The 14,905-nt window shown below is 42.2% G+C and overlaps 1 protein-coding gene across 2 annotated transcripts; it reads right to left on the minus strand.

Moving 5' to 3' along the window:
• Positions 1-19: 19 nt before the first annotated feature.
• rc3h1b (ring finger and CCCH-type domains 1b) lies at positions 20-14,769 on the minus strand. 2 transcript variants are annotated; one of them, XM_034105032.2, is made up of 20 exons: positions 14,633-14,769; positions 12,979-13,387; positions 10,441-10,561; positions 10,057-10,296; positions 9,741-9,916; positions 9,332-9,532; positions 9,041-9,173; positions 8,670-8,788; positions 8,231-8,343; positions 7,876-8,121; positions 7,288-7,493; positions 6,788-7,197; positions 6,330-6,488; positions 5,892-6,044; positions 5,474-5,696; positions 5,169-5,259; positions 4,910-5,006; positions 4,439-4,618; positions 3,939-4,042; positions 20-3,847 (listed from the first exon to the last, which is right to left on the minus strand). In XM_034105032.2, exons 2-20 carry the CDS (start codon positions 13,207-13,209, stop codon positions 3,691-3,693), a joined length of 3,360 nt encoding a protein of 1,119 aa, XP_033960923.1. In that variant the 5' UTR covers positions 13,210-13,387; positions 14,633-14,769; the 3' UTR covers positions 20-3,690. The 2 variants fall into 2 exon arrangements, with proteins under 2 accessions (XP_033960923.1, XP_033960922.1); XM_034105031.2 differs by having other exon boundaries at positions 5,169-5,262; positions 14,633-14,768.
• Between the last annotated feature and the right edge of the window lie 136 nt (positions 14,770-14,905).

The following is a 14,905-nucleotide window of genomic DNA, read 5'->3' on the forward strand; positions in this document are numbered from 1 at the left end:
AAAAACAATGACAAAAACATTCAGAGTTAGCAATATCATTTAATCTTTCCCCTCAGCTTAGAATCACTGTTGTACATAAGTTACACTTTGTTTTCTCAATTTCACAGGTTCATTTTTTCTCTCTTCAAACTTCCAGTTTGACCTCCCTCTCGTATCAAACGAAAAAAAAAGCAGATTGTATTATACAAAAATGCAAACCAATTTTCACACAGTGAATTCTCTTACAAAGTCATAAAATGGCGTAATAATGGCTACATCCACATTGGAGGAAGATAATTCTAGACATTCCTTAATGGAGTATAATATACATATAAAAACTTTTTTCTTGCTGAAATCAAACCTGTACCTTAATTTAAGAGATATTTTACAAGGGAGTAATCATATAAAATAGCCATTTGCGAATTTCCCCAGAAAGTTAGGGAATAAAATGTGAGCCTCGAACAGCAGTAACAGAGTTCAGTGGTCAGGGTGGGAGTGGAGGGGTTAATTGGTTGTGTAAATGAGGGGTCGATGCAGCAGTTCCACTCGGAAACAAAAACACACAAGAGACTGAAATGAACATCTTTGCTATTTTCTCTGTAGTAAACCACCCCATGCGTCTTTGTATGGCAGTTCTGATAAGCTAAAGGCGTTTTAGGCTCATTCAGACCTGCAGGGACAATCAGTTAGAATCAGCATTGTGATCTTTTTGGTTGACTTGCACTCAGAAAGTGAGAAATGTCATTAAATGAACACCATGTGTTGCCAATTCATGGCATTTTAACAGCACAATTAAGCTGGTGGGCCAATATATTGTAAATACTTGTCAAATAAGAACACTATTGTGTGAATGTCACTCTTAGCTGTTGACTACACATCAGGTCGATGATGCATCAAAGACTGTAAGACTTGCAGGTCAGTAAATTCACTCAACTATTGCAGAAACAAAAAAACAAGAGAAAGAGAAAAGAACTACAAACCGAGCTAGGTCAACAACATTTCCTTAAAAAATAATAAAAAACACTTTCTTCAAATCTTACGATTTGCATTATTTGCATGTTGCTGTTTTACAAGACATTTTCAAAAGGGAGGGGGGGGGGGGTCTAATAGAGTCCCTCTGTACGACTCTAAATCATGCCAATTTATTGTTAATCAGTATTTTTGCGATGACCTCTTGCTCCTAAAGCAGCTAAAGAGCATAGCAAGAGGATTTAAGGCCAACCTGTCATCAGGGATTCCTGAATATCCTCTTGGGGGCAGGGGTGGGAATAAAACCCCAACACTTTGCTAATACCTTAAAACTATCACCCAGTACAGCACACTTTGAGGGGAGAAAAAACTTAAGGGTACATTTTCTACAAGTCATTCTAGCACACACAAAACGTCTCATTTTCCAAAGTTACAGAATGTTGTCTTCTTCGGAAGCATAGTCTATAAAGAACATCTTTGTTTGAACACAAAAGATTAAGTGAACACACATCAATGCGCACAGAAGTCCTTCGTCTGGGAAAGGATAAAGTCTGTGTTGGCAACCAGTGGACAGAAAACAAATCAAACAACAAAAATAAACAACAACATTTTGCTGATTCTAAGTAGAGATCATTTAATATAAATGCTGAGCGAGTAAAATAAGAGGTGGCACATTAATAGTGCTTTAGTATATTAATGTATGTATACATACTCATATGTATAAGTGAGCTGTGTACCTAAACAATAAATGTAGCAAGGAGCAGCCAGAGGCTTGAAGTGTGGTAGGAAATTAAAAAAAGAAAAACCCAAACATCCATTATCGTGGCGCTGACAAATTGGAAGAGATGCCCATCAAACAGTTCAGATGAGACACAAAAAATGTGTCTTTATTATTTTTGACTCATCAGTTATCAGGGGATTTGTCAAACTGTCAGTTACTTTGGACCCCTCGTCTGACCGAGACGAAGGCCCAACGTTAAACTTAAATGACTTGACCCAGAGCGTCTCCTCTATCCTTCAACCGTTCAAACACAAGGACTCACTCGCTCTCAGCAGAGCTGTAAAACTGTAGCCAACCATGCTAATTGTTTACAAAAGGCAAAGAGCTCAATGTGGAGCATCAGCAGTAAACAGTTTACATGATGGAGGAAGAGCTAGAATTGTGGTAATGGTGGTGATGTTGACATCAGGTGTAAAGAGGACAATGTGCATTGAATCATGTAATACTCAGCAATAAAGGTGCTGGATTTATACTCAACGGGTTATAAATTAACATATTAAATCGACCAACTGCTTAATATTTGGAAATCTATCTTTGAAAGTTGGTTTTGTTTACCTCTCAGTAACCAACAGTCATATTCTCAGCTGTTTACATGATTTGAAATGTACTGTTTAGCTCATAATGACAGCTACAGGGTGCAAACCATAACATCTGGGTTTCTACAACTTCATGACGACACACGTTCAGCTAAGCTCTAAAAAGCCTTCACTAGGTAAGCCACACCCCAAATCGTAACAACGTAAAGCATGAAAAAAGAAAACAACATTTAACAAAAAACACAAGGGAAGGCAACTTCATAGAAGTTAGGAGAACAAATGACAAGATAATCCCAATGGGGAGGCCTTTTGTGTGGCCAGACAAGAAGCTCTGAGGAGGGAAATCCTTATTTAGCCTGCGTTATAAAAGACCAACATTCACCTGATGCCTGAGGAAGACAGATGTACTCTCTCTCCAGTCTGATCATGTGCATTCACCCAAAAAAAACCTACATTTTTGAGCATGCTGTGAAAAATCTCATGGCATAAATCAGCTGGGAGCTCAGGCATTGCAACTGAACCACATCAGGTCACACCACGACCAAGAGAAGCACATAATAGATTCCCTTATAGAAAACATGTGGAAAGCTCATTATCAAAAAGACTTGCTGCAATCCTTAAAACAGAATGCTTCAATTAAATATATTATATACGGCTCTCAAGTATGAAACAGACATGTGTTCATAAAATGCACTAATAAAATCATACTTCTTGTGGCAGGTGAGGACGTGCATGTGAAGGTAGTTCCTGTCACACCTTGCCGAGTACTGGTGGAACGTTATACTGTGTTTTCCTCCTCAGACCATCTACATCTGGACAACCACCTTTGTCTTTTTACGATGATGGGGTTGAGTACCAAGTGACACACTTCTGCCGTTTCCTACAATACCTTCATATATCGTCAGATTACAGAGAAGTTTCTCAGAGTGCTTGGTAATCTGCTCCTTGTTATCCAACCCTTCGTCTACATGGAAGCTAAACCAAGAATCTTATCTAGGGAGGATCCATCAAATACATGGATATGTTTTGAGTTTGTTAAGGATTGAATAGGCCTATCTTTTTAGAATGTAATACCAATACCACTGTCAACATCACCACCATTTTCTCTTCCTGGTATATATTTTGTGAGCCTTGTTAATCTATTATCCCAGTACAAACAAAAAAAAATTAACACACAAGAAATGTTATCATATGCTCTGGTTTCCAGGCAAGGAAAGTCATTAAAAAAAGCTCATTCACAGAACAAAAAGAAAGAAAATTCATATCACGGCAGATACTGCTCATCTTCTAAATAGAATGGGTGTATGTGTGCCTGTGCATGCTTTTCAATTGAGCATCTTGAGTGTGTGTGTGTGTGTGTGTGTGTGTGTGTGTGTGTGTGTGTGTGTGTGTGTGTGTGTGTGTGTGTGTGTGTGTGTGTGCTGCCTAAGAGCAGGAATGGACGACGCCATTCTTCTGCATCTCTGAACCAGTGGCACCTGGATCAGAGCACAGGCTCATCGCAGACGTCTTATTGGTCAGTGACAGCATGGACCCGCCCACTGCACTGTCCTGCAGACTGCTAGAGCCGTTTGACACCTCGCTGAATTAAAGGAGGACAAAAGGAGGTCAGGTTAATGCAACCACAATCAGGGGAAATACACAATGTTATGTTCAAGTGCGTGTTAACTCACCCAAGAGCCATGGAGATTTCTTCCAGCTGAGTCTTGTGATCTTGTTGTCCATTCTCTGAGGGTTTCATCTTGTACTGCTGCACATCGTGGGCGACTTGGTTTTCCTGGTTTGGACATTGATAAAATATGCTTAGTTTCTGGTAAAAAAAACCCTGTTCTTTTCTTATCATTCTTCTGCAAGTGTTCCGTTTGTGACAAAATATTTGATCCAGCTGAACCCTATTTTGTCTCCATCCGTGGCCCATACCACAACAACTAAATGTGTCCTGGTGCCAATACGAGTTGTATATTGTAACAAAGATTCCTCATGGAGAAGCAGTTGGGATGCTTAAATAGTGGTTCATGTGTACTGTCCAGAGGCTGTGATATTAAGCATTGACTATCGATCCAGATGGATATACTGAAATATCCCCCACCCCCCAGATCCCAAATTCTCTCTCCATAAATAGTCAAACTGTTTCACCCCAATTAATTCCAACAGCCCACCCCCCCCTTCTTACCATGGCCATCTCGCGGGTCCTCTTGCCGATCTCTCTCTCCACCTGGTGGAGCTCCATGCTCAGCTGTTCACTGGAGACAGATGTTGTGCTCCCGCCTCCTGCTGGCCACTTCTGCTGCTGAGCTGCGGCCTGGCCCGGCTGGCCTGCCTCCCTCTGCAGCAGCATGGAGTTACTGGCAGTCTGTAACAGTGAGACAGGAAGTTAAGAGGATGTGGACACAATTTGGATTTTTTTGGCAATAGTCCAAAGTGCTGCAGTGTGAAATGGAAACTGGATATGACTGTGTTGACTATATTTTGATAGTGACTAGACAGAATGGCTTAGATTCATCACATCACTTGTCATTTTAAATGACAGTAGGGACATAAATACACACATTTGTCATCACGTCTGGAATTTAAACATTTGTAGATTATTCTTTTGCTACTTTACAGGCCTTCCTGGGGGGTCTTAGTCAGAGAGCGTACACACCTCCATGCTGCGCATCTGGGTCTGTTGGTTGATCTGCTGGTTGACCTGCTGCAGCTCAATCTTTAACTGCTCTCTGTCTGTAGCTGCCATAGGTAGCCTGGCAGGGGGAAATACATTAAGAATTTGAAACAACTGCTTTATAATTATATGTATAAGCCACAAATGTTAACCTTTCTACATGCAGTTCTGATATTTTCCTTCAAGTGTTATTCGTCTCAGTATATGAACATTACAAAAGATAAACAGATGCAGGCCTCACCGCTCGCTGAAGTGTCCCTGAGAGGAGGAGGCTGTCTGGTGGGAGGGGTATGAAGCTCCACCCCATCCTCCATGGCTTCCATATGGGTATTCTGCTGTGGGAGAGGAGGTCAAACGGTTATCAGACATGTTTAATAATGCCAAACTTTAGTGAACAAACTATGAGAAATGTTGCAAAGATTCAACTTAAAAAGGTGATCAGTGTGAACATTAATAGGGAAAATGTGTACTATGTATAAAAAAATAACATACATACTTGATATAAATGGGTCTATCATTAATGTTGTTTTGTACACAGTTGTTTACCTGGCATGGCCATGTGTTTAGAGCTTGGGTTCTGGGGGGTGGAGGCCATAGCCTGCACAGGGCCTGCGGTCTGATAGCCCGTCTTTGAGGTGCGGGAGATGGCTCCGAAGCGGGAAACAGTGGGCTGGGGGCCAAATGGAATAATAGGGTCATCGTCTTTGACTTCTGCACCCCTACGAGGGGCTTCCAGCGATTGTTCCCTCAGACTCTTAGCCTCCGCATTCTGTTAGACACAAAGGTATGGAGAGGTTAAGAATATGTAGACATTTGAGTGACTTTCAAACCGGTCAGTATTGTATTTTGTTCAGGTTATTTACCCTTCATAGCTTCTTGCAATCTTGTAACATTGTTAAACTGCCCTTTAAGTTCTTTAATTTGTCATCCTGATATAGTTACTGGGTTCTTCATTTGAACTCACCATCATTTCCATGGAACCAGGAACCATTACGTCTTTGGGTTTGGGTTCCTTTGTTCCAATATAGGAGCCAATGGTTTCACAGGACCAGGGAGAGTACTGCCCTGCATAGTCAGGTTCTCTGCACTTCACCATGTTTTTGGATTCCTCGCCGTACTGCAAACACAGAACATACAGAAAAAGTGGCGTCATCCTTACATGTACTAAACGTTATTTCATTTTTAAATATATCAAATTGCGGTTTATAATTTGGTACCGTTGTGGAGTACATGCAAGTTATTAATTAGTCAGTTTTTTTATTAACATACAGTGAAAATGTCATAGTAAAGTTACACAAATGTTTGTGTATTCTATAGTTTATGGGAGGAGAGGCGATCGAGCCAACAGGTGAGTCTTTAAAAAATGAGTGCATCTCTAGTATGAAATTCACTTAGTGCTTACCTCTGAAGGATAATCACCGGGGTAGGAATGAGGAAGAGTGGGGGAGGCAGCGAAGGGTGGAGGGGAGATGACCTTCCTTTCCTCCAGCTGGGATAACAGCTCCTGCCGGCGTCGGTGCAGGTAGTCCAGGCTGGGCTGAGAACCGCTGTACGATGGCCCCTGAGACACACACACACACACACACACACACACACACACACACACACACACACACACACACACACACACACACACACACACACACACACACACACACACACACACACACACACACACACACACACACACACACACACACACACACACACACACACACACACACACACACACACACACACACACACACACACACACTACTGTGAACTGCAGGCAAATACTTTAGTGTTTTGAAACTAGGTTATTATCACAAAAAGTTAAAAGCAAATGGCTAAAATGAAGAATTATTTGAACCAACTCACCCTGACATAAGTCCTCATGGGTGGAGGCTGGGCACCCGCTGTGTAGTAGCCATCTGAAGGGTATCTATCGCGGCCACTGGGCTCCTGGTGGTACAGGGAGTTGCCCTGTCCTGTTGATGGTGGGGGCATATCCAGAGGGGCGGGACTCATTCTAACCATGCCATCCCTCTGAGATGGGTAAGGCTGAGGGGGAGGTGGGGGGCCGGAGTAGGTCCCGTGACGACCTCGGTCATGGTGTGGAGGGTGTGGATAAGAGAAAGGTGGACCGGAGTGAGGGGCCTGGTAGGGGCGCTCTGGAGGGCCGTAGCCAGGGTAGGGGTCCTGGTAAGCAGGTCCTGACTCACTAGGGGGAGGAGGGTTACGCATGTAATCTCGAGGGACATACTGGGGTGGCTGTTGGTAGGGGTACCCTGAGAAATAAAAAGCAAAACAACCATAAACATCACTTTCTTTACACAGACATAGGATCCCGTTGTGCATTCAGATTATTTTACACCTACCTGAGGGGTATTGTGGGGGGTCATACTGAGAAGCAGAAGGTGGCGGGCGAGCGTCGTAGCACATATCAGGATGCGGTGCCTGGGGGTACACTGGCGAGCCTCTGGCTACCACGGGCATGTGCTTCCCAGAGAGGTGGTCTACTGGCATCCTGGGGTGGGCCATGCCATGTGGTGGCATACCAGGTTTGGGCATCATTGGATCCATGCTACAGGAACAAATATCAGGTTAAATCAAAGTCGTAAATGATCAACCACTGTGTGCCATACAGTTCCAGCAACTGTATTTACTGACTTATGATCAACTAATAGTTTTACCAATGAATTATCAGTTGATAAATTATGTCAAAAAGTGTTAATATAAATGTTTACGGTTTTATTTTTGCATTGCCTATATTTAACAGGCAACGCTATGCTGACACAAAGTTCTTTTATTCAATCAATATGGAAAATTTCATTTCCTTTATTTCCGTTTTACTTCATTTATGGAAATGCAACATTTCTATATCTGCAGACGTCATGGCACCTGGCACCTGGCTGCCTGATGTTTTACTGAGAAATAATTAAATGTACAGAAAATGCTTCACTCACCCATCTGGTGGTGATCCTGGGGCATTGGGACTCCCTCCATCCATCTTCATGGGTTTACGCAACAGTTCATACGGGACTGATTCTGTGCCGCGGGCAATAAGCTGAGGCAAAGAGGGTCCACCGCTACCATTGGTGAGTGGGGAGGGCTTCCTAGTCACTGCTACATCAAGAGGAAGGCCATCATCTGTCATGAGCCCACCTGAGCCAGGAAGGCGAGCTGCCAGACGCTTATTCATCTTACGATACCTGACAAAACATAAAAAATAGTTCAGACGTATGAGGAAAACTGGGTGTTGATAGAATCCGACTGCTAAGTCTTATTTAAATCCTATATGTTGATATGTGTCAGACTCACTTCTCCAGTTCTTCCTGAGAATGAGCGAAAGTGCAGCTGGCTCCGCGAGGACAGCCTCCCTTCTGCTTCATGTCACGGCACATGTATGTCTTGTACTTGCTGTGCTGGGGCGGCTAAAGAGAGACATCAAGTATTGTTAAAATATAGAACACATGACTTTTTGTGACATTATGTTGAAACCTTTTTAAGATGTTGTCTAGCACAACAACAAACAGAGACCAACAACGAAAAAGCAGAGATATTTGACATTACAGTTAGGGCTGGGTGATACTGGACAAATTAATTGTCAATTGTAACATTTATTATAAGCTCTTAGTAAGGTGTAAGCCAACACAAGCAAACATTGGATGTTCTTATGATGGTGATGACGGTTGGATTCATTAAGCCACATACATAGGATGGGGCACAGTCCTTTTTGTGGTCTAAGGCATAAACTGACCTGTTGAGGGTCAGCTCCTTTCTTGCTGTGGTTCTGGATGAAGTCCACCAGGCCATGCACCACGGTTTTCACCGCTACCAAGCCTTTCTCAAGCTGCTCCCAAGTGGGAGGGGGAGCATCTGGGGAAACAAAAGATGAGGCAAAAAGACTTTAATCTAAATACTTCAATTGGTAGTGATTTTGCATATCCCAAAAATATTCTGGCATAAACACATTTATATACAGGGATATTACTGAAGGTGTGAGAGAGATGTGTTGTGAAAATTCAGAGGTCACGGTTTGGATTCCAACATGTTAAACATTATAGAATGAATGAATAACTTCTCCCTTTACTACAAGAACAAGATTGTTAAAGTGTGTTTGTTTCTTACCAGGACTGGGATCAATGTTGGCCAGTAGTTCAAGGTGGGGACGCAACCTGTTGAGGTTGGCGGGGTCTCCGGTCCTCTGCAGCGCAATCGTCAGCTCCTGGACGCTCTGAGCAAAAGACGCCGGGGTCTGCAGCTGTAAAAAAAGCACATAAAAACAGAGAGTTAGTGCTGTGAGAGGTTTAGAGACAGAACAGATCTATTTTGTAGGAGTAAAAGTGCACAATCTATTAAATGTGTCTTTCTGTGGGAAAAACATGACATACAAACAAAAACACATCTTATCTTACACACCTTATCTATGATAGACTGCATGTGGGACTTGTGAGATTGATCTCCATATAACAGAGAAGACCACTGGTCAGGTGCGATGCGCAGTCCACCTTCCATGGCGATCTGAACTATCTGAGAGTCGTGCTCGCGCCGCAGAGCCTCGTAAGTACGGAACTCCTCTTTCAGCTGCATTAGGGATGAGTCCTCGTCACGTTTGGTCACCTAGGTAGCAACAGAGAACGAAAGAAAGCGTAAGGCAACCTTTCCCCCCCCCCCACTCGGTTTCCTCTTCCTTTACAGGGATCTCTTTTATTGTGTCTTTCACAACATTTTCATGACTGAAAAGCAAAACCGGGCCCTATTGTGGAGCAGTACGACATGACAAACTATTTGACACAAAAGTTCTTCCGGGTCTCAGTCAGGGGCATACCTTGAAGCAGGAGGCCCTGTAAAGGAGCTGCACCACGTGGCCAATGCTGGTCTTAGAGGCCTGCGGGAAGCGTGGCTCGAGCCTTTGGACTACAAAGAGAACCAACACCTTCCTGGACAAAGCAGAGCCATCCTCTAGAGCGAGAAGGACCAACTTTAGAGCTTCCTCCTGCATGGCTAGGGGAGAAAATAACACAAACATAAAAACCATGAGTAACAGTTGAATGCCTAAGCGAGTTTTTACAGAGAATGTACGTACCTCTTCCTCTAAAAATGTTAATTGTGCTTTTCCTATTTGCAGGTGATGGAAAACCTACCTGGCCCTAGAAACTGACATCCTCTTGCACGCACAGCAGCCCACAGATTGGAAGAGAGCTGCTGTGGATTCTGGTGCTGCAAGATGAGTTCGGTGACGGTTCTCTCCCCCAGAGAGCGGGCTGCCCTCATGGCTCTAACGCGGCCCTCCTCCTCCACCAGCTGGCAGTGGACCAGAGTTACCAGTTTCCTCTGCATGGGTCGGCTCAGCATGCTCTGGGCTGTGCTGCTCAGGCCCACACCTGGTGAGAGATTAGAAAACTGGTAAACTGAGGGAACATACACTCATATTCAATTAATATTCCTCTTTTATAATTCATCCTTTGCAAGCAATGTTATAGGCATGTTTTTAAGCAACAGAATCAGGTTGTGTTGTGTATGTGTACCTCTGGTGTTGCTGAGGGGCTTGAGGTAGAGGGCCAGCTCCTCCACACACTGCCGGGCCTCCTCATAATGCTGCGAGTCCTCTGGACTAGTAATCAAGGTGACTGGCTGAACCTTAGGAACCTGAGGCAAGACACACAGAGAGGGAGAAATTAGCCAAAAGCCACCATGATAGGTGATGTCTTTTAGTACAATTTTAAATAATGATCCAATTATTTTTAAATACCAATGCGTGTACATGCAGGTAGATGTTGGCAGAAAAAGGGCCATAAGGAAATGTTATGGTAAAATATTTTAAACTTGCACAGGCATTTTGTTTTATCAACAAAAATCGACCAACTCGGAGCAGCACACCCTACCTACTAGGGGTGTAACGGTATTCGTCCCGTACCGTCACGGTTCGGCACATGCAGTCACACGGCGAATACGCCTTTTTTTTTTTCGAGTGGGAAAAAAGTCTGTCACTCACTCAGGGCATTATTACACTATATATAATCCAGGGGGCGGTATTGCGCCTAAAAGCCAGCCGCCCGTAAATAACAAATGAAGAACAAGAACAAAACACAACAAAACGAACACAATACAAGAAGAAAAGTTAGTAGCTATGGCGAGTTCACACAACACAGGAGCTAGAAGACCCACCTGCTTCTTTTAAATCAGGTGTGTGGGAACATTTCAGGTTCCCTGTGGACTACAACAATGATGGGGTGCGAGTTGTGGATCGGACGAGGACGGTGTGTCGGCGTTGTTCGACAGCGGTGCGGTATGCTAGTGGTAACACGTCAAACATGCTCAAGCACATCCAAGTCAGTCTCAGTCCCCAGCGAGAGGGTTTTCTCGACGGCAGGTGATCCAGGTGACATAGTTACCGCCAACAGATCTGCCCTCACTGCTGACAACGTAGACAAACTCATCTTTTTGAAGAAAAACTTGAAAATAGAGTAAAGCTTGAGTACCTTTATTTCGGCATAATGGCCTCACACACTCACAAGTTAATTACACATGTTAGACATTGCTCCTAAAGGTACAGATTTTATTTTATTTTATATTTATCATTGTATTTATTTTATATTTTGACATCAGGAGATGTTATACAGTTCTGTATTGCCTTTTATTGATTGTGATTGAAACACTTTCTTATTATTTATTTTTATATTTTCAAGACATTCTTTTTAGTTGTACAGCTGATTTAACCTTTTTGTTTGACATCAGCCAATATAAATAATATGGCCATCTGAGTGTGTGTGGTACTGTTTGTGGTTTGTTTTTAACAGTGTAATACAGTTAATGATTCCAAATGTTCCTTATTTTCATACCAAAACTTGCACTACTGTTAAATAAAAACGCATTTGGGACTTTTTTTTGCTTTTCCTTGTTGTACCGAACCCGTACCGAACCGTGACCCCCAAACCGAGGTATGAACCGAACCGTGACTTATGTGAACCGTTACACCCCTACTACCTACTGAAACATAAATAAATAAAACTTAATGTGCACTGATTCTTCAAGTACATTGGTAACCATACTGACATTATGGTCAAAACAAGGAAATAACTGACTACATGAATAATATTTAACATGTTAAGAATCACTGTATTGTACTGCTCTATTCTCTCTACGCTGTGGCTTGTTGAACTGCTTGTTTCCCAGTTGACAATGCTAATAAAGATCATTTTTAAAAGAGCAATGATACCGTAGGGAGAGCATTTCTCATCATGTTTGTATTTTCCTGCTCAGGCTGCTATATGGTATCACACTTTGTAGCAAGGCAAGCACAATTTACCAGATTTGCAATGCATGTGCATTTTTTAGGAAGCCAATGACAACATTTGAAAAACTTAACTAACAATCTTTACATTTGACCTTTTGCTTTTTTACTGACCAAACCAACCTGAAGCTCTCAGGAATTGTATTTGATAAATGATGTTATTGACATCAACAACAAAACGTAAATAACTATTATTAAAAAAATGTATTTTGAAGTTATATTTTTTGATTGGGTACTAATATGTAGGACCACATAGATGCAAGGCACTAAGCTAAGAGACAAGACACCTCCAGCAGCTAAAGCAGACGCATAACCGGCTCATGGTTGACGCACTGACATTATCCATTATTAAACAGTGTATACCAGGTAACTTTGCCAACAAAAGCCAAACACCATTAAATGTTTCTCACGCCGTTGGTTAAAAAACTACCACAGAAAAATAAAGCTTCAACTATTGTGCCAGCACTCAGTAAACCGACATAATTAAAGCAATTGCTCAATGGCTGGTGTATGACTCATAAAAGGAATCTCCAAGCTATGAGCATCATGTAATAGCCTGTGTGTAGCACCCTAATGCAATCCATACACAAATATTGCAAACACATAATATATTCAAGATAGATATGGTATCTTAAACTGTTAAAACATCACTGCTGTTATTTTTATCAAAAGCTAGCTGCAACAATGTCCCGGCAGACTGTTTAAATATCAACACAACACAACATCTTTGTCCCAAATTGCCAAACAAGTGTGGAAATATAAAAACTCTTACCTGGCCCCCCACCAGCTGCAACAGGGCTGTGTTGACAGGTAGCTGCTCGATGTCTGTGCTGATGGCCGTCTGGTCAAAGGGACAGGCCTTACGGTGCAACTTGTTCAGGCACATCTTGCAGACAGTATGTCCACAGCCCAAGCTGATGGGCCGCCGAACAGTCTCCTCAAATGTCTGTGTGCAGATTGGGCACAGCAGGAACTCCGTCCATTGTGGTGCTTGCACTGGCATGGTTATATGTTGATGGGACGAGTGTGTAAATGTGTGTAAGCTTTAACACAGAGAAAAACAATCTAATAATAATATATATATGGAAGATTCCACTGGAATCAAGATTTTTCTTTCGAACTCAATTATTCTTAAATGTCCTCACACATTGTGGATTTTAGATCACATCGCACGATGAATACTGTAAAAGAGAGAGAGAAAGATCATTAGAAGTGTGCAAACATCCCTTGATTTTGACAAATGTGCATACAATTCAAAATCACGTTGATTACTCTTTTTTTAATTTGTACTCCAACAGTCCGGCATGGGTGTGTTTTGTACGAGTGCACATTCAGTTAAGAAATGCATTAAACAGGCAGTGGCTAATGGTAGTATACTATATTAAACAAAGGAAAATATATCATCAAAACAATATTTGCCTTAGATAATCGTTACTGCCGGTATGTGGTGTTCAGTCGTAACACAAAACAAACAAAAAATAGGAGGGGCAGCACATATTTGTAAAATACAGAGTAAACTACCGGCGGAGAAGGATCAAAACAACTGCTGTGTGGCCTACTAAGAAGAGCTGGTAACCACTGTGACTGTGGACAAAGGGTCCTGAGGAGGCTAACAACCAAGTCCCTCTGCGCTATCTAACTTGTTATAAAGCTATCGTCTGCTATTAGAGTTGTAAAACATATTGCAACCAATAGTTTTAATTTTGCTAAACTAGTTTTCTATTGTGGCTGTAATTAGATAAATGTTTAGTTATACACACATTGAAATGTATCTGAGGGATACGTTAGCTAGCTAATTGTAGGTAACGTTAGCTCAGTGTTAGCATGCTAAGCTATGGGTGGCTAGTTGGCTAGGCTCGCTAGCAAGCAAACGTCGTCCGATTAAAACATAGAAAACGTAATGCTCTCATTTTATAAAAATCTATTATTGGTTGGTCATGTGTCAACATAATTATAAGAAATGTAGATGTGACAAGGAATCAATTGCACAGCTCAGAACATTATTTACTATATTGTGTGTTGGTCAAGGAAACGATAGCTATGGCAGAACCAGTGACACTGGAAAGTGTAGCCATTGGATTTGCTACAGCGAGATTATGTAACGATAGCATTCAAAACCAATTTGCCTTGGAAATATGTTTAGTTTCACCAGACACGTTTATTTTATTGAGTTCAGAATGTTCATACTCATTGTGGATTGTGTTTCCATCCCGTTTTCAACAACGGCTAACCCAAGTAACAGCCTAGCGAACAAACCATAACGTTACTCCTCCCTCTGCTAGTGGTTAGCACGTTAGCTAGCTACCATCCGCGGTAGCAACAACTATCCATAGCTATGCGTCATAAATGTGACTAAAACAAAACATGCGGTTTATAGCATTAGATTATCACTGGACAAATCCATAGTCATCGTCAAAACTACTCACTCATTCCAAAAGACTTGGAAGATTTTCATCTTTCTTTAGGAAATTGTTGCGATATTTTCTTGCCATGTCGACTGTGCAGCTTAGCTGCTGCCGAGGTTTGGGGAGGAGGGTGTCAACTCGACAACAGACTCGCTAGCCGGTTACAGCTAGCTGGGCAAGATGTGCGTGTGCCTGTGTGTGCTTGCGAGTATATGATGATAGCGCCCTCTGCTGACATCTGTCCGCATGCACAGCTACAACAAACTGAGCAGCATTTGCCAGAGTTTAATCACA

This window comes from Pseudochaenichthys georgianus, chromosome 17, assembly GCF_902827115.2.
Source record: "Pseudochaenichthys georgianus chromosome 17, fPseGeo1.2, whole genome shotgun sequence".
Taxonomy (NCBI): Eukaryota; Metazoa; Chordata; class Actinopteri; order Perciformes; family Channichthyidae; genus Pseudochaenichthys; species Pseudochaenichthys georgianus.